This window comes from Salvia hispanica, chromosome 6 (assembly GCF_029641045.1).
Source record: "Salvia hispanica isolate PSC_SH4W2 chromosome 6, Shi_PSC_v1, whole genome shotgun sequence".
Lineage (NCBI taxonomy): Eukaryota > Viridiplantae > Streptophyta > Magnoliopsida > Lamiales > Lamiaceae > Salvia > Salvia hispanica.
This window is the reverse complement of record NC_142697.1, coordinates 30,585,094-30,611,151: the sequence shown is the minus strand read 5'-3', so window position 1 is coordinate 30,611,151 and position 26,058 is coordinate 30,585,094. Positions and strand designations below refer to the sequence as shown.

The following is a 26,058-nucleotide window of genomic DNA, read 5'->3' as shown; positions in this document are numbered from 1 at the left end:
CCCTGATTAATGATATATTGAGTAATAAAAAAATAAAAACAAGAATTGATTTAAAAAGGTGAATTGATTTAAAAAGGTCAATGGTATACATGTGAGGGGCAATTTGGACATTCCCCAAAGATGCCCATATGTTTAAGCCAAAATAGCCACTGAAATCCAAAGACCGAACGCCTCAAAAAGTAAAGGTGACCTACATGGCCTGTTATTTAGCTATATTTATTTATCACCGGTGTCTGATCTCGAGTTTAAAACAGAACGTAGAATCTATCACTAAATTACCTATGCACATACGTCATATTACTGTATACGAAATTCAATTTATTTATCACCGACGTTGTGATCTCGACTTTAAACCGAACGTAGAATCTACAACTAAATTACGTATGCACATACGCAATATTACTATATGCTAAAATCAATTTGTTTATCACCGCCATTGCAATCTCCTCAATTTTGAGATTACCATCGAACGCAAAATTCATCACTAAATTACTATGTGCGTCATATCATTATCACTACACGTATCGAACGACTTCTGCACACATAATAAATACGATAGGTGAAGTGCCAATTTATCTACTAACGTCATCGCCATCTCGCAAATTTTAAGATTACTATTGACTAAATTATGTACATACATGCGTGATATCATTTCACATATCGATTGACTTCTGTACGCAATTAATTTACATGCGATTAATGTGAGCGCAAATAAATGTTGTAACTGTATGGTTGGCGAGACCGAAGAATTTATTAATCGTTTTTACCCCGAAAATCATGTCAAAAATTGAGAATTTTGATTTCACCACCTCCTAAATCAAATTTCAAACTCTAGCAATGGTAGGGAATAATAATAAGTGGCCCTAATTTCAGGTGATCCATCCATAAAAATATTTAGGTTGCTAAATAGAGAGGCCAAGCTAGCCAAAGAAAAAAAAAAAGATTCCTCAGCTCAAAAGGGAAAAAGAAGTAAATTAACTCTTTTTTTCCATTTTTTTTTCCTTCTAATTTTCTAACCTCTCTCTAGTTTAAAATGCAAATTGAGGAGGAGTGTGACAGGCAGATCCCACCGAAATAAATTAAATAAATTCACCACGCTCCCTATCTTCATAAAAACCCACAGAATTCACCCATCATTTGTGATATACTATAATTTTTTAAATTTTTATTTATTTTTATATTTCAGCTGGTAATTAGAGAGCAGCTGAGCTTGAAGAAACTCTTGAAGATTCCTTTTACATGATGCTTGGGGTTTCAGGCCTCATCAGCCCCTCCGCCGCGGTGGCGGAGAATCACGAGAGCGGCGGAGCCAGCGGCGGCAGCAGCGAGGTTGGCGCCGCGGCCAGCTCCGTCCTCGCGAGCGGCGCGGATGAAAATGAAAAAATTGGCGGCGGCGGCGGCGGAAACCGGTGGCCGAGGCAGGAGACGCTGGCGCTGCTGAAAATTCGATCTGATATGGATGTTACCTTTCGAGATGCGAGCCTTAAAGGCCCATTATGGGAAGAAGTTTCCAGGTAAACTATTTATTCAATTCATTCATTTTTTTCCCATTTTCATTTAATGTTTTGTTTCACTCAATTCTTGAAATTTCCGTATATGGAATCTTTCAGATCATGATTTTCAGTGAAGCTGCTGCCTTTTTTTTAATCATAAAAAGTGATTTTTCACAGCTTCCTTTTCAAGGAAGCTTATATTCCTAGGAGCTCTGGGTTGGTTTTTCGCTAATTTTAGCAAAACAATGAATGCTGATTTTATGGGGTGTTTGGTGTGCAGGAAAATGGCGGAGCTTGGGTTTCAACGGAGCGCTAAAAAATGCAAAGAGAAATTCGAGAACGTCTTCAAATATCACAAAAGGACTAAAGATGGCCGCGCATCCAAACAAGACGCTAAGGCGTATCGATTTTTCGATCAATTGGAAGCTCTCGAGAATACCTCTCCGAACAACCACCATTTCAGCCCTCCGCCGCCGCCGGCAATGCCGACGCCTGTTGCGTCGGCGAGCCCGACGCCGCTCAGCGTAGTGCCTCCGAAAAATATATCCGTTGGGAATCCGAATCCGAATCCGAATCCGATAATTACTTCTTCTTCTTCTTCTCCGTTTCAATTGCAATCTCACCAACAGCAGCAGCAGCAGCAGCAATTGCAGCAGATTCCGCCGTATTTTTCGAATTCGACGTCGTCGTCGACTTCCTCCGACGAGGATATACAGCGGAGGAGCGGGAGGAAGAGGAAGTGGAAGGAGTATTTGGAGAAGCTGATGACGGATGTGGTGCAGAAGCAGGAGGATCTGCAGAAGAAGTTTCTAGAAGCTCTGGAGCGGAGAGAGCGCGACCGCATCGCCCGGGAGGAGGCGTGGCGCGTGCAGGAAATGGCGAGGATGAATCGCGAGCACGAACTCCTCCTCCAGGAGAGATCCGTCGCCGCCGCCAAAGACGCCGCCGTCATCTCCTTCCTCCAAAAAGTCACCGGCCAATCCAATCTCCAGATCCCTAATTTCTCCCCAATGCCGCCTCCGCATTCAAATCCTAATCCAATTCCAAATCCGAATTCAAATCCGAATTCGAATCCAGCTCCGGCAGCGGAGCTGAATCAGATCCAGATCCAGCAAAAAGCAGCGTCGTCCACGCCATTAGAGATCACGCCGCACAGAGATAACAACGGCGGCGGAGATGATCATATTTCGCCGAGCTCGTCGTCGCGGTGGCCGAAGGCGGAGGTGGAGGCGCTGATCAAGCTGAGGAAGGATCTGGAAGTGAAGTACCAGGAGAACGGGCCGAAGGGCCCGCTGTGGGAGGAGATATCGAAGGCGATGAGCGGGATAGGTTACTGCAGAAGCTCAAAGAGATGTAAAGAGAAATGGGAGAACATCAACAAGTACTTCAAAAAGGTGAAGGAGAGCAACAAGAAACGGCCCGAAGACTCTAAAACATGCCCTTACTTCCACCAGCTCGACGCCATGTACAAGGAGCGGGCTAAGAGCAACGTCCCCTCGTTCAACCTCGGGCCCATCATGGCCCGGCCCGAACAGCAATGGCCTCAGCAGATGCACGACCAAAATCATGACAATGAGAGTGAGAATCACGACGAAGGCGATGAGAATGAGGACGAGGACGAGGAAGTGGGGGATTACGAGATGATCGCGACGAAGCAGCCGGCTAGTTCGGTGACGAACGCCGTGGAGGGAGGTTAAAGAGAAGGGGTTCAGATCAATGGCGGTGAAAAAGATATACGGTGATGGAGAAGAGAGGGGTGTTTTTTTTTTAATGTTTGTTGCTATAAATTATTGATTACTTTCAGAGGAAATAAGTCAAGTTAGATTAAGTTAATCAGAAGAGGTAATAAGGGGGGATAAAAAAGTATTTGTTGTTTTTTTTTTTTTTGGTTCGATTCATTTTTATATTTGATCATGGAGTGTAAATTTCAAAGACTATTGGATTGAATGTTTCATTTTCTTTTTTTTGGGGGGACGAGTAAATATAATGTTTATTTATGAGTGATACATGCCTTCGCGGCAAATTTAGTTTTTCAAATCAAGAATAGAAATTAATTAGCTGTTTATTTTGAAGGGTTTCGTAAATTTTGAAATAAAATATTTTTAAGAGCAGATAATCTTGTAGTATTAATTTTAATGAGCTTACATAGTTTTGATGAAAAGTGATATAGACGTGTACAAAACGATGTTGTTTTGATTTATGAATTTGAAATGAAAGAAAGAGGAGTAGCTGCTCAAATAATGGAAATGTGGGGGACCAATGAAAATGGTATAGATCTACAAAATGTACTAATTATGGACACCGTTCCTTCGATGGTGCTGGTGGTGCTGGTGGAGGTGCACGACCGAGGAAGCTGGGGATGATTTTGAAAAGAAAAAGGAAATTTATTAGTTTTATTGAAATGATATTGTTTTGAGCATTATTAAACGATATTGTTTAATTAACTGGACATTTTGTCTATGTTGGAAATTCTGGCTATTATATCACCATATATTTCATTCAAAATTCTATGATGATTGAAAAATACTAAGTAAAATTTAATGATCTAATATTTTGTATTAAAATTAATAAGCCTAACTAAAATTTGGTTATTTAAATAACTATTTAACCTAATTTAATTTATTTATATGCCCCATATTTATAATACTCTAATAAATAAATCTAGAGCACTTCTAGTTAAATGATACTGTTAATTTGTTATTGTCTACATGTTAGTGATAAAGTTATATTTTTCTTAATTGTACGCATGATAATCTAATACTCAGGGGATTATTGTCTACATGTTAGTGATAAAGTTATATTTTTCTTAATTGTACGCATGATAATCTAATACTCAGGGGATGTTCGGTTTGCAAGATTGTATCCCGAATTAAATATGTATTGTGCTTGGTTCATGAGATTCAATCTCATAACTCAATCCTAAATGTATAATTATGGGATAATTAATCATAGCTAACCCCATATGACTAAAATAATCTCACAACTCAATCCTAAATTATATTTTAGTATTATTTTATCTAGGAAACCGAACACCTCCTCCGTGTATAATTATTACCAAGTCCAATAGTATAAGACAAACTTGGCTATGAACTCTTGACAAAATTTGAACTTTGAGAACTCTTTTCCCTTTCCACAAATCAACTTTACTAGTATTACCGTTGCAGCTAGCTACTTTACAATTACAACCCATGCAATTCACTAATACATGTGTTAATTACATTCCAAATTGTGAAGATTAGATATACTATGTAAATGTAAATTACACGAAATTTATTGAAAAATACCAAACGTGAGAAAGTGGCTTAATTTGACATTGGAGTCAACTATTTACGAAATATGTATGCATATAGAACAATGCTAGACATATTGTTTTTAATGAGGTAAAATACGAAATAAGTCCATACATATAGATAGAAAGATAAAATCAAAAGTTGACCCTAATTTTGTTTTAGTTGATTTTATTGTTTTAGATAAGAGCGTCCATTTTCTTTTAGCAGCATTGACAAAGAGTTATTTAACTCATTTTCCCTCATTTTTTGTATTAGAATTTTCACTCACTACTCACATTCATACACCAATGAATCAAATATATAGCACACTTCAGCATTACCTTTATTCTTTATTGTGTAGAAAAATAGAGATATATAACTTCTTGTAGTATAAGATTACTAGAGATATCATGTTAACATCCATGTATATAGGAAAATGAAAAAGAAAAATTGGTTTCAAAATTTTGTTTTTTTGTTCAAAATTGATACAGGGCAAAACCAATTGCTCATCTCTCTTATTCCTGATTACCTTGCATTCAGCAGCATCTCTGCATCACACTCTTCATCTTCGGCCTCGTTTCTGGTTGGAGACGAACACAAGCCATTGGCCACCTTTAGCACATCCAGCATCTGTTTTTTTCCTTAATATTGAAATCAATAATTTAGTGAGCTACACAACCAATTAGCATAAGTCTTAATAAAAGAATGTAAACAGTTGCTTAAATTTCAAACAAATTCAGCAAATGGATATACACAAGTCACACTACAATTTCAAAAAATTTCAAACAAATTCAGTATACATGCAGTTAATCACACTATCATTTTCTCAACCAAAATTGATAGACCAACAGTGTCAGAATAAAATACAAGCATGACACAAGAGATGCTTCATTCTGCAAGGCCAAGATACTAGAGAATTCTGAGACGACAGCAAAATCATGGAAACAAAATCAAAGGAAGTAGGACTTAACAACATGCCTATCCACAGAACATAAATGAAATTTCATTCAGAAACTGAAACTAAAGTTAAAAAACGGAAAAACAATCAATCACGAAACAACTTTATCGTGCACCAAATAATTGACACAACAAATTAAATTTTTGTATATAAACTGAACCATGAAAACCTATTAAATACGATTGCATGCAGGAGGGACATTGATAGAAATACCTCTATGTAGATGCTTCTCCGTGAGCGGATGCGGATGGGACCCGTCCTCTTCGTTGTAACTTTGTTAAACTGAACATTAGCCACCATACAGCTACTTTTCTGCCTTTTAGATCCCATCGGGACGTGTTCAAGACCACTTTGAAACATATTAAGTATATCACATAGATGTGCACAAAATAAACAGAAGCTAATTAGAAGTGTTACAATGTGAGTGGAAATAGACATTCTTAATCTTCACTATACCATATTTCATCCAAATTTTCTCCAATCTACCATGTTTACAGCAACCAAAATCTAAAACAAAAGTCACATAAAACTCATTATCATTAAGTAAAGGGCTAATAAACCATTAAATGAAATACAAGTGATGATTGAAACAAAAGTTGATGCTGCTCAAGCAAAGAACATGGGGAGGAAGCCATGTCGTACATCATCCCAAATAAGCCTTCCCAATCCTTCTGGAACTACATATTTATAAGGGCCTCCCTTACCTCGACCAAAGCCCTCAGCATAGCAAACACCTTTTTCATTTTTTAGAATCTAAGGTCCAAAGCAAAAAACAGGTTGAAGAAGCACAGTTGAACTATAAAGGCTTTTCGGTATAGCATTAGAATGATAATATCTACATCCAGAATACCGCAACACCAAACTTAAGCAGATGAATAGCATATGAAACAATAATTATTATAAACAAGAACATGTCGAGAGAAAACATATTCATTCATCGCAAGGCTAAAAGCAAACAAGTGAAACAATTTAAACTCTTATATAATTCCATTCCGAAAACGGGCAGATCAGAGCAGAACTAGTGGAGGCAGATTCAACAATAAACTGTTTCCAATGTTGAAGGAAGACTGACACACACTGAAGACATGATAATTGACATGCTTAAGCTTCCAGGAACCGGAAAAAATATCATAAACGGAAGTACAATAAGCCAGAATCTTTATTTATTCCATAATACATCTATCCTTGTCGTCCTCAAAGCTTTCATCATTTGAGCTCAATAAGCCGGATTCTTTACTTATTTCATTCTCACTACTTAGTATATAAGGAACATGATTTACTGAAATGGCATTCCTTTTGTAATTCCACACAAGCATTGAAATATAATCCTGAGGTGAAACCAGGCCACATTCCTTTAGGCATTCTCGTTGCTCCTCCAGAGTTCTCGAGTCCTCAAGCTTTATATATTCAAGCAATGCTTTCTCATGATCTGGTCTCCAACCTAATGGCAATGGAGAATAGTCTGTTTCAGGTACTAGAGACATTCGGGTATACTGAAGCCCATCTATTGATTCTACAAGACCCATTCTCAATAAATTATGGAACTCCGGTGATTGCCCTTTCTTTTCTTTTAGGGGACGACTCAAATTCCGAGCACCAATCTTGTAAACCTTGGCTCTTGACCTCAGTTTGTATTTGGCAGCATAGAGTTTTGCTAGTGAGCCTCTAAGGATGTATGAACAAAAGTTGACTATTTTCTTCCTGTTATCGGCATATCTGTACCACTCCACCATTGTTGACAAAAACTTATTCATCTGAGCATTTGTGTGAGCCTGTGTAGCATGAAACATTCTAAAACAAGGTTGTGGATCTGGGTCTCTATCTCCCTTGAGAAAACTCAACTTTCTAAATTGTTTAATGCACTGTTTCAAACTAGCTGTAACTGACAACAAAGTTCCCACGCCTTTTTCACTGATAATTTTTCCACCAGTAGCTGTATACCGAAGAGTAGGATAAACAACTCTACGGCATAATACATGGTCAAGAAACATAATGCCTTTAGTTATATGCTCAATGGGTAGGCACTCATTATCCAGTTTTAACATATACTTCTCATCACAGAACTCTATCAACTGTTTTCTTAGAGTTGCTGCATCTGCCCTTGGTCCTCTAACTCCAATCAAGATGTGACCACCATAACGTATGTAATCAATTTTCCGAGTCTTATCTGGACCACTGGTAGGAACAAATTCCGGCCAAGATGTATTTCCTTGTTCTGCCTCCCCATCAGGACTGTTCCATATGACATCACTAGTTGACGGCTTATAAAATTCCTTAACTTTGTCTTCCATCCAGCGGTCCAATTCATCAAGGCATATGTTAGCCAAAAGAGGACTCAGGATTCCACAATGACCCCAAGAAGGATGTATCTCAGCCTCCTCTGGTGCAAACCCGAAAAACGTTTCCAACCAATATGGATCAGGTTTCGGCTCATCCTCTGCCAAAACTCTTTTCTTCTGATACTTCCTCTTCTTTTTCTTTTTCTTTTCTCCATCATCAGGTCTACCGGTAATAACTGGTGTGGTCAATGCAGCCTTTATCAAATCAATCACTTTCTTATCCCTAACATCCCTCATCAGAGCATTGATCACCATTCCAACCTTCATACCATCGAGCACTGAACTCAAATCCCCCTTTATATACCACAAGTAACCAGCAAAACTTCTTCTGATCACCCTCAGAACTGTGTGGGCATTCCTTCCGGGCCTAAACGCATATGACTTCTGCGAAAACCTTGCCTCATACACCGGCTCCAAAACCATCAAAAGCACCTCCTGGACAATCTTATCCTGGAAAGGTGAAGGCTGCGTGGTAGTCAAGATTGCCTTAATCTTCCTCTTCGACAAAGATTCATAATCAGTCTTGTCATTGGGGGACCTAATAAAAAATTCCAGCCTAGCCCCCCACTTAAACCTGCAATCAAGGACTGCATTGCGCAGCGCCAACAAATCCTCCAGTGCAGAACGCGTGATGGAGCTACGGGGCATGTATGCCCCAGTCGCATCCGCACACACCTTCTGGTAAGCCAACACCCACAACTCAAACCTTCTCAAATAATTTGTCAAATTAGTAACAGTTTTATCAGGCTCCCTGAAATTCTCAATCCACATTTGGGAACAAACCGCCACACCATCCTCCTTCATCAAGGTGGCCGGGTCATTTGGATTAGGTGGCAGCCTTGTGAAAGAATAAGTGCTGTATGTAAATGCTCTGAATGAAAAAACATCATTATCATTTCTGGAACGCACATCATTATTCAATTGAGAGTTGATAAATGTTGAACTGCGTGAGAAAATCGTAGCTCTGTTTCTGATTCCTCTACGGCTCCATAATACCACAGTTCGATGCATCTAAATGTTGTACCACCGATAATCGACTAGGATATATATGTATATATATAAAGCAACAGAAAAACGGGCAGTGAAACAGGAGGCGGCAGAAGACCGGTGGGGTGCAGTTGTAGAGCTTGAGATGTGAAGGGGTTGAAGGTTGTAAGCTGTAGCCCTAATAAATCAAGAAGCCACATGTAAGCATAATTCAAATAAACTAAATCAAAATTAATAAAAAAATCTACAGTATCGATATCTATATCTATACTAGTATAAAAGCTGAATGTTAGGGAAATTTACAAGATTCGGGGTTGGTCCCTGTATCAGTTTTAAATAGGGATTTTATCACGATTTCAACCAAATAAGAAATTCAATTTCACAAATAGCATGAGCATACAAGGTTCCATTGGTACTAAACCTCTTCTTCTCTGTCTCCCTAATTTTACCATGTGAACCTCCCAACTGAGCTAACAAATTCTACAATCAAAATTGAACAAGAACACATACATTTAAAATGATTATTTTGAAGAGAACATATAACAAAGATAACATCTTTTTAACATCCATGCTTAACTCAACTCTCTTTTCCATTCAAGATTTAATTTTTTATTACACTAAAATCATATCCAAAGTTAACAGGGAGTGTGTATCACTCAAGAATCAAAAGCCCTAATTTTCGTCCCCTTTCAGTTACCTAACCCGAGGTTGAATTTCATTCCATTCTGCCCTCAAATTCACGTATATGAGATGAAATAAGCATGATAGATTGAATTCCTACCTTAATTTCGAAAATTGGAGCTATGGGTTTAAACTTGAAGCTTTCATTTCTTCTTCAATGGAGGTGGAAAGAGGGAAATGTAGTGTTAGTGTGTGTTGTGGGGAGGACGATGAAGGGTTTAGGGTTTGCAAGAATATTTTTTCACTATACAACCAGAGTTTTCTTTATACGGAGTATTTTATTTTCATTATACTGGATTTTGCTTTATTTTCCAGTATTCTTCTTTTATTTTCTTTGACTATACTAAGGGCGTGTTCAAGTTTCTAGAAATGATAAGAAATAGGGTGATTTCTAACTGTTAAATGATGTTCATGTTTCATTGAATATATTTGGAGAGCCCGATCAGAATTGGAAGACCCGCACTGTTGGGCTGTGTAATACCCTTAAATCAATTCTGCTCCACACCGTGGTTTTCAAATCTGCATTGAAGCTTGAGCCAAGAAATGGAGTTAAATTGACTAATGTACCCTTTGAATTCTCTGAAAACCTAGAAAAAGCGGTGGTATTATGGTCACACTACCCATGTGGGAATATATTAATAAATTCATGCAGACCATTTCTTGATCCATTTCAAAAAAAATGAACACCTTAAACCTTCATTAATTATCATAATTGAACAGTACCAAATCTGGATTAGATTTTGTTCTCATAAATCCATATCTAGTAAAATGAACAGGCCCTAAATTAAACACCAACACAGTTATTTAGTACTTCCTTCGTCCCATTAAATATACAACATTTGCTTTTTGGCACGAGATTTTATATAATATTATATTATTTCGTGAGTTAATGAAGAGAGAGTAAAGTAAGAAAGAAGAAAAAGTAGAGAGAGTATTGTTTCCATTTTTAAAAAAGTTTCATTTTTAATGGGACAAACTAAAAAGGAAAACGTTTCGTTTCTAATGGGATTGAGATTGGGATTGGGAGAGTAAAATTTCACTATATAGCTATTTTTGAATTAAAGGCTAACACGGTAACACCCACTTACCTATATATATATATATATATATATATATATAGGGACGTATTCAGGTTAGAACGCTAAGTATAAGTAAAACTCAAAACACTTGCAGTTCATTGGATCCTATGATCTAACGGTTAGATTAATGCCACGTGTCATCTAATAATGTAGAATTTTAGACTAATAATGTAGTTCAGATAATAATGTAGCATTTTAGTTTAATAATGTACAGTTTCAGTCTTACGATGTACATTTTTAGTCTAATAATGTACCTCTGCAAATAATGTAGATTTTTAGTATGATAATGTAACTAATCACAACCATCTAATCTAATGATCCAAGGGCTGTGATTTGTGCTGTGTTTTACACTAAGATGTTGTAAGGACCCTAACACACCCCTATATATATATATATATATATATATATATATATATATATATATATAGGGGTGCACTATGGTGCCACCATAGATAAAATAACATCATACCACCAATATACACCCTTAGATCCGGAAATCCAACGCTCAAGATTGAATTTCGCGAACAGAATTGAGATTGCAGTCTAGTGTATATGGAATTGCAGTCGGGGGCATTTTAGTCATTTCATATAGAATCAAATTGGGGATATCCCCAAAAATTGCATCACTCACCAAATTCGTCTCTCTCTCTCCTCGACTCTTCTCTCTCTCTCTCTCTCTCTCCCTGTCTCTCTCTCTCTCTCTCTCTCCCATACATCGATTACTCTCATTCCGCCGCCTCCATATTCACAAATCGATTTCCAGCCGCCTCCGCCTCTAAATCCCGCAGCCTCCGCGCCTCTACACCGTGAAACTTTGATTTCCAGCCACCACTACACCGTAAATCGCGCGATTTACGGCTAATTTCTGGAATTCCGAACGCCTACAACAACTAATCGGTGAAATCAGTTCACAAGGTATGCTAAATTGATTCCGTTTGGTGTTGATCGAAATAGGTTTCGAGAATGTTACTCTGTTTGTGTATGCAGATTTATGTATGTGTTTATTGATTTTTGTTCATGTTTCCTTGATGTTGCTATGAGATTTAAGTATTATTCGTTCAATTTATGCCTTGTTTAATGTTTGGATCTGAGGATTTTGCGGAATTTAGGATGATGTTTTGGAAACCCAGCGAAATCTTTAATTTGATGTTTTGAAATTTTGGTTGATATGAGCTACTGTAACCATCGATTTTGGTTGATGTGCCATAGATTTTTACTCAATTAATCACGATTTGTGAGGTGTTACTTGGTTAGGAAATCCTATATCAGTGAGCAACTGTAACCATCGATTTTGGTTGATGTACCATCGATTTTTACTCAATTAATCTCAATTTGTGGATGATTTGGTTTTTGATTAGTTGTTAAAATGTGGACACTGAATGTTTCTGGATATTAGTTGTATGATGGATGATATTTGATTGATGTTATTGGTTCAATGTTGTGATAGAAGAATTATAATGGCAAGAAAGAGAACAAGAACTGAACCGGCTGAGGACGAGGTTGAAACAAGTAATAGTGAATGGAATATGAATGAAGAAGAGATTGAAGAAAGCAGCAATACCATGAATGAAGATGAAACACAATCTGTACAAGAAGGTTTAGGTATTGTGATACATCTTGCAGATTTCCATATTATATATTGTCGTATTGATTGTTATATATTGCAGTATTGTTTTATAACAAGATGTTGCAGTACACCCGTTAGAATATTGCAGTGCATCATTTAGAATATTGCAGTATTCTACCAGCTGCTTCGTGGCAAATACTGTACAATACAACAATGTTGTACAACAACGACATTCTTGTAATTGACTCTATCATGAGTATTGCATCAAAGCACTTCGAGGAGGGGAAAAGAGAGGACCGATAGATGTTGAGAAGATGGTCATGAACTACAACAAATAGTGACCAATTATTGTCTTTTTTTTTTCTTCAAACATAGAGTTTGGTTTCTTTATTGGTTTTTTGTGTAGATGATGTGATTTGATATTTTGATTTGGTGATTACTTGTACTTAAAACAAGTCGGTTTTATTTTGGTGTAGCCAATGTTGATGATGTAATTTGAATGTTCTTTGTTACGTACTTGTTTGATCCCCTATAATTCTACAACTTTTGGATGCTTAATGTAGTCAAAGAATAAACATCAACATTTTGATCTCATGTACATCAAAATATAAACTGCAACTGGATAAAATGAAAAGACATCACATTAGGCAGATCATATATAAACTGCAATTAACCATATGGTGGACTGCAATATGTACCATATAATGCAGCAATCAGGTAAAAATAGAGTATGACCATAAGAACTGAATCAAAAATGAATCAGAGCGAACTTGGGTAGCAAAACTCCATGTAATTTCGACACAAATTGAAATACACAATTGAACAAGTGCATTTAACCATTAGGCAGATCATATATAAACTGCAATTAACCATATGGTGGACTGCAATATGTACCACATAATTCAGCAATCTGGTAAAAACAGAGTATGGCCATAAGAACTAAATAAAAAATATATCAGAGCGAATTTGAGCAGCAAAAGACCATGTAATTTAGACACAAATCGAAACACACAATTGAACAGGTGCTAATAAAAAAAAGATAGAACCGACGCAGATTTCAACAATAATCGTCGAACACACAAAATCAAACGTCTACAACATGAGCAAGAAGAGATTCACAGAAATCAAAGGGGGAGAATACAAAGTAAATTGCTACAAATTGGAGCAGATTAAATTCATTGAGTTCAATTATAGATCAAAATTCATGGAGTTCAATTACATCTCAACTTGCATAATGAAATTCACGAAATCCATGGATTCCAATCAACAATACACTCCAAAGCTATTCACACAATTACATACGAAATTCATGTAGTAAATTTATCGGCCAGAGTTCCTAGAGTCAGGTGACCCAATTCTCCACAATTTTTACATCGAAGTAATGGTTTGTTGTTCAACTTTATAGCCTTTTCTCTCATGGACACCAAATGGCTTGCAGAATCACTTGTTGAACCTTTGGTCGAATATCGTCGAGCCACGCCGGATCACATGATAAAACAGAATGTGAACTAGTTCAAATATAAATGAATGCAAATAACAATTAGGTGATCTGCAATATTTAATACATAAACCTGCAATATTGAATACATATCGAAGATCAGATACAGAAACAGAGTTTGCATAAAATCGAAGGATCACAGTTCAATGTACATCATAAATTCGATAAATACTCAATTTCTAAACACCATCAAAGTCAACATAACTAAGTTTCAAAATTAAAACTAATTTCAAATGAAAAAATCACTAAATTCATTTAAAAATAAAACTAAACTTATGGTTTGCAACATATAACTTAATTGTCTACAACATGTAATTGCTCACCTTATGGAAAAACATCCAAATCAAACTGAGAATCAAATTGCATCTCATATTGTCTTCAATTCGAACTACATTGCAGAATCGTCTTCAATATGTATGGGTTCACTAAAATTGCAGAAACTTAAGAAATTTGCTTGAATTGGAATAAGAATCGAAGAACAAATTGCTGACGAATTGATTTGGTGGAAGCAACATGAAAACTCGTCTCCAAATTTTCACCAGATTTGGAGGAAATCTGGAACCAGATTCACTGGAACTAAAAATGGGTGTAAAATTGAATAATTGAATGTTAATTAGAGAGAGATTGAATGTGATGAGTGAATTTGAAAATTTATCTTCAGCATCACAATGAATTTCATGCGAGATTTGATGGAAGAAAATAAGGAAAAAATCTTGAATGAAGGAAGGAAAAAACGCCAGAATTGAGACTTCCGTAAATACCCTTTTTGATTTTTGATTTTTTATTTTAATATAATTTCACCTGCCATGTGGCAGACTATGAACCATCTGATTTCTAGATCCTAGGGCTGATATTGGTGGTATGTTGTCATCTTAAAAGGAGTTGTCATATTAACACATCCCTATATATATATATATCTATAAATATATAAAAGGGGAGTTTTGGGGAAAATAACAAGATTGCCATTATAACTTTTTTAATAAAATTATAAATTTGAAAATGGTTTTATTTATTAATGTAGTAATTAGAGAGATGAAAAGGTTTCATTTACACAAATAAATTTAATACAAGCCGTTCACTATAATAAATATTCTATATTAAACAGTCACAAATATGATAGTTAACAAAGACAATCTATTTAACAATACTACTTTAAATTTAATTACAAAACTATAGCTTTGATTAATTTAATATTATGTGCGTGCACAATTTTCCTTTATAAATTTTCTTGAATATTGTTGGGTTTAATGTGTGATTGGAAATATTTTAGTACTTACAATCCATCACTAATATTATGTCACAATCATACAGATCATTTCCCACATCAAATTACCTCTAACAAAGTATGCAAAGAAATTAAGAAAATAATTAAATGTGGGAGTAATGTCGTGTGTAGTGGAAGGTGATCATGGCCATGGGAAGAATTTTGGCTTTTCATTTCATATAAGTAACATTCGTTATCTTAATTTTATGGTTTATAGTGTGTTAATTCCATGACTTTCCATATCCTTATTTATGGCTATAAAAGTCATAGAGTTGTGGATGGATTATATATATAAAAAAAATCACTTTCTATTATCTCTAAAGTTCTTTTTGTTTTTGTGTATCATTTTAGGAGTATTGTATTGCTGAATTCTCAGAGCTTAATCAATTTCATTTGTACCTAGCGGATTTAAGGTGCTTCTATATGCTAGGAGAGTCGTTTATCTTTGGAACAATACGTCAATTCAAGAGCCTAGCCGCAACATAATTTGTCTTGCTGAAAGTGGGATGTTCTCAACTCGACTAATCATAATTCTATTTGTTTTATTATTTTCATTGTAATTTCTATTCCACTTATTATTATTTTTTTCTTCAATTGTAATAGTTAGAATATAACATGTAAAATTTTATCTCAATATATAATATTTGATTATTTATGATGAATCAATAAATTTATATACAAATATGTCTATATGTATACGTATGTGTGATAATAAAGTAAAAAGTTTATATACTTGAATCTGATATTTTTATGACAAAAGAATTGTGCATGTATAATACTCCTAATAAATAAAATAATATGTACAATAGTATATGTACATATAGATAGTATTTAATTTAAAATTTAAACTAATACTATAAAATAAATTAATTCCCAAGTAGTACATGGGCGTTTGCTCAATTTTACTAATATTGTAGTCTTTATTTTCCTTTGAGAAGTCGGCCATATTTTGTTTTTAGATTCATCTCATTATTCGTTTCTAAAAAATATTTGGATTGTGCATCGATAATTTGTAAAGTAGAGCCCCAGCTTTTACTTTGTGAATTTGTTTAGGGTTAACGGCAGTTTTCATGGAAACTAATTAGACTTCCAATAAATGTAATGAATATTGCTAAATATAATTATTATTTAATTAAAACTGATTTTGGGTTGTTACTAAAACTTCCATTAAATGTAGTGGATATTGCAAAATAATTCAAGCAAACTTGAAGACAAATAGGGCGTACAATTTCCTTCCTTAATGTTTGTCAACACGTTTACACGTACATTTCATGCATAATTGTATATTAATTAACACAAAAAAATAACTTCCATAGTTATTGTGTATGAAATGACACATCTCATCCAAACGTTTACATGTCATGCATAAAATTATACTACCTCATTTTATTAGCCAAACATGACACTACATATTCCCTAATTATAAGGCAAATAACCGTTATTCACACTTATGTTTATCCGAAGCGGGGAATAGGAAAGGTTATATCCCTAATTATAAGGCAGTTAATGATTTCAACATATGATCAAATTAATTTTAAAAAGTAGAAACGGTTAATACGAAAAAAATGCCCACGGCTTGGCCACAACCGAAATTAAACCCTTTCTGGCAATGTCTTTGACTCCTCATTTCAACAAAACACTACTTCGGCTCCAATAAATAATACTATTGGATGAATAGATGCTTGGATGAATGCAAGCAAAATTTTTTTTTGTTTACCATTCACATAGCCCTATTGTAAAGTACTTTATTGATATGAGAATATAAACATATTTACAGTCAAGATTCAGGAAAAAAACGTCTACTATCAGTAAGATTTATCAATTAGCCTGACCCAGTGTAAGATATCGGATACAGATTTAAAAGCCCAAAATAGGATAAGTGATCAACAAAATAAAATTGAACTGGGACGGAAGGAGAATTTTATTGATATTTGGCTCATTTGTTGGACATGATGAATATATTTTAAAGTTAAGGGTTTAGGATTGTAAAGTACTTTCTTGATATGAGCATATAAACATATTTACAGTCAAGATCTACTATCAGTAACATTTATCAATTAGCCCGACCCGGTGTAAGATATCGAATACAGATTTAAAAGCCCCAAATAGGATAAGTGATCAACAAAGTAAAATTGAACTGAGACGGAGGGAGAATTTTGTTCATATTTGGCTCATTTGTTGGACATGATGAATATATTTTAAAGTTAAGGGTTTAGGATTTAGGTTTCAAGGTTTGGGTTTTTAGTGTATAGGGTCATTATATTGCGCAATGAAATGAAGCTCGACTAGGAAGTGTCTCACCGGTGCAATCTTAAATTATAGCTTTTGATAAACAATATCTTAAATTTCATTAGGAGAAGTGGTAATTATACATTCTTTAGTTTTTTTTGTTTTGTGTGATGTAAATTTACTTTATTTTTAGTCTCACAGTTATTATATGGAACGATTAGGCGGGCCAAAAAACAACATATGTTCCCTGACTGTGGTGGTTTTGCAGCATTCTTGGTTGTCCTAAAACAGGTTTTACAATTGATAAGGATTTTAGTTTTCAAGGATGAGGTTGAAAGTTCTATAATTTAATGTTTGAATATTATGTTCCAACATTGATTTGTAAATATTTTTACCTTCATATAACTTAAATTTTATTACTCATTTTGTTCATTGTTATGCTATGATCTTTTGTTTATAATTTTCGTATAATAATATTGTTTACAATTTTGTTTCAATCATATAGAAACTAACAAATTAATGTTTTGAAAATATCTTAGTCCGTGCATAGCACGGGTGTAATACTAGTATATATAAAATGCGAGCTTTGGCCTTAATATTGAATATTTATTAGTTTTTGGGCATGAATTTAATTATTTAAAACTTTTGGGTAATAGTAATGTAATAAATATAATGTGTAATAAATATCATGAAATTATTTAGACATAGCAGTTACAAATATTTAATTTTAAATATTAGGAGTATGAGTTTTGGGTCACTAATTGAATCATAATGATTATTTTTCTAGGCATTTCTTCTATAGGCTATTCACGCATTTCTAAAAATTATAGCCAATTTCACTAAATAATGATTAATAATGTGATTAATGATTTAGGCGTTTCCTAGGGTTACTAATTAAATTATAAATTATACTATTTGTATTAATTGTTATTATTAATTATATAAACGAGGCATTTTTTGTGATGCATGATTGAATTTGAAAGGTTTAAGAGATTGATATTGTCTATCTATAAATATATGTTCTTTAGTTGTGGAATTATCTTTTCTGCGTGGTTCTGTGATTTTTTATTTGCACTTCTCGACAGTAAATTGTATTAGAGAATGGGGTGGAGGGGTCGTACGCGACGGCCGATGATGTGGTGGGATTCATGTGTAGCATCGTTTTTCTGTTGGCATATGCATGCTCAATTTGCATTTTTTGGTTGAATTTTTTTCGGTATTTTAATTATTATTAGTTTGGTTAACTGTATATTAGTTTATTCTATGTTTGAGATTAAATATGCAATATGTAAATAGTTGTAAACTACAAATGTTAATCTTATATGCTAGAAGAATATTGATAAAGACAAAATCAACATGTATTGTTTACTCTGCAAGTGTTCAGTTGAAAATGATACCAACAACACCACATTGGCAGAAATCGTAATACTTTGCAAATTTTCCAAGCAATAGCACTGTTCCTGCTTTTCCAAGCAACATTTAAATTTTTATTTTTTTTTCTTTTTAATTATATTTTCGTTCCTTTTCATTTTATTAAGTTTATTTTTTGTTTTTTTTTTCCATTCATTTTTCTACAACTTTGATACAACATCGTATTTGTTTTTAATATTTTATGAACTTATTGGTATTTTTTTTCTTTTTAGTTATATTTTTTGGTTCTTTCCATCCATTTTTATTCATTACTATGTTTTTCTTTTTTTAGATTTATGTTACCACCATTTTCTTTCTTTATGTATTTTAATAATTATATATTTTTTCAATAGTAATGATTAGATTTTTAGTTTATCTATGTTACTTTAATATTGATCCATGTTAAAAAATTTATGTTGAATTTATAATTGCTAAAGTTTTTTATACATATATGTAAGAGGTTGAATCATATGAAAGTATTATTCCTATTGATAAGTTGAATGTATAATATAATTTGTGTATTGAAAACTATACAAATTGTTGGACGAAAGTAGCCATATATATTGATTATTGATTTGTACTGCAGATTGATTTTGTTCTTTTTTAAAGTTATGGTATTTTATTGTAGCTTTAGGTGAGGCGGATAGCTTTAAAGATGACAAATGAGTTATTTTATTGGAGAGCGACTATGGGTGGAAAATTATACCGAAATACTGGAATACCGGACTTATCGTACCGAAAAAATACCGAGAATACCGATTTTTCGATATACTGTAGTTGATACCGTACCGAAAGATTCGGTACGATAACGGTATTAGATTTCCTATACCGCGGTATACTTCGGTATAACGGTATATACCGGCATACCAAGGATTCGGTATATACCGACGCTTCGGTATATCGTGGTATACCGGTATACCGTTGATTATTAAATATATAATATAATATTTATGTTATATTTATAGGATTATTATTATATGAAGTATATAAAATCCTTATATTTATAGCAAGGATCCTCTATTCACCAACAGGATTCCAAGAAATGAAGATAATGTTGCTCATGATTTTATAATTTGTTTTTTATTTGGTTGTCAAAGATTTATAAATTTGAATATTAGAATGAATGTATGGAGTTTAATTGTTTTATACTTTTTAAAGTAGTGGAATAATAGAATTATTTTCTTTAATATTTTGAGTATAATATATTATTTTTCCGGTATAACAGGTATAACGGTATGCCGTACTGAAGTTCGGTATACAGCAAAAGTACGGTATACCGGAATGCGGTACGATATACCGAAAATACGGTATGGTAACGGTATAAAAACTACCATACCGAATTTCCGGTATACCGAACTCCGCTATATCGAAAAATTCGGTACGGTATATGGTATGACACTCAAAGTACGATATACCATACCGAACCACCCCTAAGAGTGACGAGTTGTGAGAAATTTAAGGTTTTAGTTTATACGGATGAGGTTGATTTTAATTTCAAAGTTAATGTGGTGTATAAAGCGAAGTTTTTTAAAAATGATGAGTATTTATCCATGGTGTTTAATTCTTTATTGTGATAGATTTTTATTACGTATTCCATGATTTAATGTTTAAACATTATATTCTGTGATTTGTTTCCAATTTATTATATTTCAATGTTGATTTATATAAATTTTTAATTCTCATATAACTAAAATTGTTACTCATGTTGTTCATTGTTAATATTAATTCTAATTTTGTTTAATTAATTTAAAAGTGAAAATAATATTTTAAAATATAGTATTAATCTGTGTGTAGCACAGGTGTGATACTAGTGAGTATAAAAGGACATAAACTATCTTTTAATTTACTAAGTTCATTTCAAAATTTTCTACAATTACTAATTTTAGGCTATAACGAGTCGCAATATCAAACTCTAATTTGTAAATAAGAATCAGATGGGATGAACTACCACATGACATTATTGAGAAATGTTGAAACGTTATGTAAAAATGAGAAAAAATCTGAAAAAACTGTTGCAAATTCGAAAAAAGATCAAAATTAATTAAAAATATGATATTAAATAAATTTGAAATTAAAACAACTCATATACTTATGTTTAGAACATTTTGAAATCGTTAATACAAAGAGAACAATCATACTTTAACATCTTAAATTGTTAAAAAAAATAGTACTACAAAATAATTATTCCATAGCTTATTATACTCCACATTATGAATTTTTAACATTTTTACCTTTAAAATAGGGTTACATATCTGTGTATGAACTCATTTTATACAATTATACGATCCATTCACATTACAAGATCTATGTTTCTCAATAACGTAGTAGAAAAACGCCGATGAAGGACATATGTCGAATATTTATTTATAGAATAAAAGTTTTTGAAACTTTTATTAAAAATCAACCATAATATTTTTTTTTATAATTATGTTCTACTTATACTTGAAAATCGACAATAATGATATTTTTGTGTATAGGTACTACAAGTATTATTATTACATATCTCTATCCATTGTCTCATTTTGTCATTTTCGTTCGATCTTCATGATTAATTGCCTTATTTCACTTTTACGGGGAATACTATTTTTAGTAAGTGGACTTTATATTCCACAAAGCCAATCTAATCACAATTATTATAAAACTAATTCTCTATTCGTTCCTTAAAAATATGAACTATTTCTATTTTAGTCTGTCTCGTAAAAATTATGAACTTTGTGTTTTAATGAAAAATCTCTAATTAGGTGGAATTCATTCTCATTTTAATAATGCTTCAATTATTTTCTTTTTTAATTTCTCTCTTACTTTATTTTTTTTCATAGTGAATAGAAAATGCTCCACTTAGAATAAAATGGAAGAAATACATTTTTTTCGTGTACGTAATAATATTAGTTCTTTTTCTTTTAAATTATTTAGAATTTGTATTCAATAAATGAAATTTTTTATGCAAGTTAAGTGAAATGAATAAAACAAATTAAAAACAATTTAAACAAGTTTTGATGCAAACTGTAAAAAGTACTTCCTCCGTCCGCGAATAGGAGTCGCATTTATCATTTAATCTGTCCGCGAATAGGAGTCCCGGTTCATTTTACCATAAATGGTAGTAATAGGGATCCACATTCCACTCACATTTCATTTAAAATTAATATATATAAGTGAGACTCATATTTCATTAACTTTTTTCCACCCACTTTTCTTAATATTTCTTAAAACTCGTACTGCCAAGAAATGAGACTCCTAATAACGAAAAAAATATTTAGTGGACCTTCTATACGAAAGTGACATTATGAGTTGTTAGTGCCCAACTAATTAACCTTTGACAAATGAAAAAATAAATAGCTCACATCCAACTAGACGTGCCAACTAATAAAGTTATTTTTAAAAGATATTCATTGAACAACTATAAAAGTTGTGCATTAAATCACTTTTATAAAATAATGCATAATTTTTAATATTGAAATTATCAGTATTATTTTGCCTCCTACATATACACTACATACTTATTATAAATAATATAATAATAATATTTTATATGTATTGATCATCCTTTGGCAACAACAAAAAATAAGTATAATCACAGAGTACATCATTTTAAGTGGAACGTGGGTCCCTATTCCTATCATTTACTAAGTACATATCACAGGTAATTTGATGATTGAATTGCTTGCTCCTGTAAAATTGAGTGGAATGTGTGTCACGCCCGCATTTTATAAGGATAGAAAACACGGTTGATCACGACTAGGAGAGAGTTAAAGTAGCGGGGAAGAAAAGAGGAAAGCATGCATATTTGACCAAAATATTTAAATAACTGAAATAACTTGGAAAACGACATAGTATCACCTCGACAAAGTACTAACTCTAAGGAAATAAAGACAAGAAAGTAAACAATTTTGAAAAGATTTAGACTCACAATGCTAAAACAATTCTAAAGAAAAGACACTTTGTGGAAGCGTTCAAGACACAGAATAATGTCGAGTATGAAGACACGGCATATCCAACAATACTAAGCCAGACATAAATAACCATGAAATCTTCTCAACATCCTCCACATCCGTCGCCGCTCAATCTGCACATTAAGAAAAACAATATGGGTTGAGTACTTGATGCACTCAGTGGACACATGCCAAAATTTAGTTAGTCAAGCCATAACGAGTGATCTTGGGGGTTTTAATTTAAAAGAACCCAAGTACATAAAAGCATTTCACATAAAATTCGGTTGCAACCATTTTCCATCCACATCCACCATCACCATATCTGAACATACATGACAAGCATGCTCATAACTCAAATAAATCATGCTTTAAATTAATTAAAACATAAAACATGCTTTTCTACGGTTTAACTATTTTACCTTGATGATCTCCAAAGAATCGAAGATAGCTAGCGTCTTCTCCACGTGAAGATCTTTAGTACTAAACCACAGATCTTCTGTCTGGTTCCTGGACTGTAAACTGATATCAGGGTGGGCTGATCTCACTAGTATACTAGGACTTAAATAAAGAAGACGGAAAACCAATCCCTCGAAGAAGAGGAAAAATCGTCCTCTACTAAAGAGAGAGAGGGACGAAAATTTTGATGGAAAATTAATTGTGTTTTCTGTCTCTTTTATTCTCCTATTTATAATAAGTCACATATTGGGCCCAGACAGGGATCTATGGAAGGTTTTGGATATGAGCTCCTCCAATTAGCTTTTTAATAATTAAATTAAACCCAATTTAATATAAGCTTATAATTGGAATATTACGAGCAGCCACTACAGAAGTAATATTGCACTCCCCATCCAAATATGAAATTATAAGTACTCCGGGTTTCCATTGCTTGATATTTATCTCCCGCGCTTAAGATAGAAACATCCATTAATTAATTATTGTCTGCTATGGACTTAATTAATTAATATCTTATCCATTCCAAGAGAGGACTCAACAAGAAAATCTTATTTATTATTCATAGAGTAATTAAACTCCAATTAGCTAGGTTTTGAATAATAAAACCTTATTTCAAGCTTCTCTTGAGGATGTTATCAAACGAGACTCACCTCGCGCACGATTCAACATAATAGCAATCCTAGCACCGCTAGATATTAATCACCACTACCCAATATACCAGGCTTATTGGGTTCCAAAAAACCTGCAACATTTGGTAAGTCAAAGTAGTGCATAATCAATACCGTATGCTCAATGCTAACGTACATTGATTGAGAAACAATAATTTACGAGACCTCGTCTTTCAGTAGATAGCATAAAGACATGTCTCGCTGTTAGATCCAATTCAGTGCTATACCACACCAACGTCATCTTATTTCAGTAAGGCTTTAGAAATAATCGGACTAACATTGCAACCTTTCACGATAGGTAGTCTAAGCCTATCTAGGTTGTGAAATTCTTCTTTTTTCTTTGTTCAGAACTGACCGTGTTACCTTAAAGTGAACAACGCCCACAACCGGTCTACTAAAATAATCTGTTTATTCCTTTGGAAAATAAAATAAGAGTTTTAACAGTATTAAATCACTCGAAAGGTGATTTCTAGTATACAAACTCTAACAATCTCCCACTTATAATCAAAACAGCTTTCGATTATACAAAAAAATATGCACTACGTCTAATTCTCTCACTTTTACTGAATGCTAGTAGAGGTCATGCGCGAGTCGAACTCCCATTCCTTCCACATGGGCGTTCGAACGGTTTGACCGCCAATGTCTTTGTAAAAGGATCTGCCAGGTTGTTCTCTGACGCATCTTGACCACTTGTATGTCTCCTATCTGCACTATATCTCTGATGATATGGTACTTCCTCTCTATGTGTTTGCTCGCTTTGTGAGTTCTTGGTTCCTTCGAATTTGCCACAGCACCAGAATTGTCACAATAAATGGTGATGCTCTTAGGCAGATTCGTAACCACACCTAAGTCCATAAGAAAGTTCTTGAGCCATACAACCTCCTTTGCAGCCTCCGAAGCGACCACATATTCGGCTTCCATGGTAGAGTCTGCAATGCATTTCTGCTTTACACTCTTCCAAATCACGGCTCTACCTCCTAAGGTAAACACATAACCAGAAGTAGATTTCCTCGAGTCTTGATCAGCTTGAAAGTCTGAATCAGTATATCCCAAAGGACAGAGCTCGCCTGCTTTGTAAACTAGAACATAGTCCTTAGTCCGTTTAAGGTACTTGAGTATGTTCTTTACTGCAGTCCAATGTCCTTGGCCCGGATTTGATTGATATCTTGCTACCATGCCAACAACAAAGCAAATATCAGGCATCGTACAAAGCATAGTATACATGAGACTACCAACTGCCGAAGCATATGGTATTCTTCTCATCTCAACTATCTCAGACGTTGTCTTAGGACATATCTCTTGAGATAAATGAATGCCATGTCTAAAAGGTAAGAAACCTTTCTTGGCATCTTGCATGCTAAAATGGCTAAGTACAGTGTCGAGTAGGGTTCTTGAGATAAGCACAACATCCTTTTCTCACGGTCCCTAAGGACCTTGATACCTAGAATGTGTCCCGCGTCTCCCATATCCTTCATCTCGAATTGGTTTGACAACCACGTTCGTACTGATGAAAACATCTTTTTATTGTTTCCAATTAGAAGAATGCCATCTACATATAAAACTAAGAACACCACATTCCCTTTCTCAACCTTCTTGTACACGCAGCTCTCGTTAGGGCATTTTTCGAATCCAAACTTGTGAATAGTTTGATCGAAGCATTGATTCCATGATCTAGCTGCTTGCTTGAGGCCATAAATGGCCTTCTTAAGCTTCCATACCATGTGCTCTTTGCCCTTCACGGCATAACCCTCGGGTTGTTCCATGTAGATGGTCTCCTCAAGACTACCGTTCAAGAACGCAGTCTTAATGTCCATCTGCCGTACATCCCAATCCATGTACGCTGCTATAGACAATAGAATCTGGATCGATTTGAGCATGGCCACCGGGGAGAAGGTCTCATCGTAATCGACACCTTCCTTTTGGGTATACCCCTTAGCCACTAGTCTTGCCTTAAAGACTTTAACTCGTCCATCGGGTCCACGTTTACGTTTGTATATCCACTTATTTCCAATGGCAGTACAGCCTTCGGGTAGGACAGATAAATCATAGACGTCTTTGTCTATCATTGATTGTAGTTCCGAATCCATTGCACTTAGCCATTGGCAATGATCGACATCCACCCACGCCTCTGCAAAATTCCAGAGATCTGGTACATTGCTGTCCGAGGAGTGATCCATAGATTCTCCCAAACCAATGTACCTATCGGGCTCATGAGAGACCCTTCCACTGCGGCG

At 34.3% G+C, this 26,058-nt stretch overlaps 2 protein-coding genes and 2 long non-coding RNA genes across 8 annotated transcripts; 2 read left to right on the top strand and 2 right to left on the bottom strand.

Moving 5' to 3' along the window:
• The first annotated feature begins 1,079 nt into the window (after positions 1 to 1,079).
• On the top strand, positions 1,080 to 3,558 carry LOC125205582 (trihelix transcription factor DF1-like). Its single transcript, XM_048104615.2, has 2 exons — positions 1,080 to 1,514; positions 1,774 to 3,558. The coding sequence occupies exons 1-2, from the start codon at positions 1,240 to 1,242 to the stop codon at positions 3,188 to 3,190; spliced, it is 1,692 nt and encodes a 563-aa protein (XP_047960572.2). The 5' UTR covers positions 1,080 to 1,239; the 3' UTR covers positions 3,191 to 3,558.
• Positions 3,559 to 5,199: 1,641 nt separating this feature from the next.
• Positions 5,200 to 9,965, bottom strand: LOC125204775 (Intron maturase, type II family protein). Of its 4 annotated transcripts, XR_007173633.1 has the most exons (4): positions 9,828 to 9,965; positions 6,177 to 9,224; positions 5,934 to 6,069; positions 5,200 to 5,403 (listed from the first exon to the last, which is right to left on the bottom strand). XR_007173633.1 is itself a non-coding variant. In XM_048103504.1 (2 exons), exon 2 carries the CDS (start codon positions 9,068 to 9,070, stop codon positions 6,884 to 6,886), a length of 2,187 nt encoding a protein of 728 aa, XP_047959461.1. In that variant the 5' UTR covers positions 9,071 to 9,224; positions 9,828 to 9,965; the 3' UTR covers positions 5,933 to 6,883. The 4 variants fall into 4 exon arrangements, 1 of the variants encoding a protein (XP_047959461.1); XR_007173631.1 differs by having other exon boundaries at positions 5,934 to 9,224; XR_007173637.1 differs by having other exon boundaries at positions 5,200 to 5,392; positions 5,934 to 9,224.
• A 1,503-nt stretch (positions 9,966 to 11,468) lies between these two features.
• On the top strand, positions 11,469 to 12,885 carry LOC125203241 (uncharacterized). Its single transcript, XR_007173320.2, has 3 exons — positions 11,469 to 11,721; positions 12,254 to 12,408; positions 12,474 to 12,885. It is a non-coding gene; the product is annotated as an uncharacterized LOC125203241 (long non-coding RNA).
• Positions 12,886 to 13,522: 637 nt separating this feature from the next.
• LOC125203376 (uncharacterized) lies at positions 13,523 to 14,561 on the bottom strand. Of its 2 annotated transcripts, none has more exons than XR_007173350.2 (2): positions 14,195 to 14,561; positions 13,523 to 13,944 (listed from the first exon to the last, which is right to left on the bottom strand). It is a non-coding gene; the product is annotated as an uncharacterized LOC125203376 (long non-coding RNA). The 2 variants fall into 2 exon arrangements; XR_016132290.1 differs by having other exon boundaries at positions 13,523 to 13,826.
• Between the last annotated feature and the right edge of the window lie 11,497 nt (positions 14,562 to 26,058).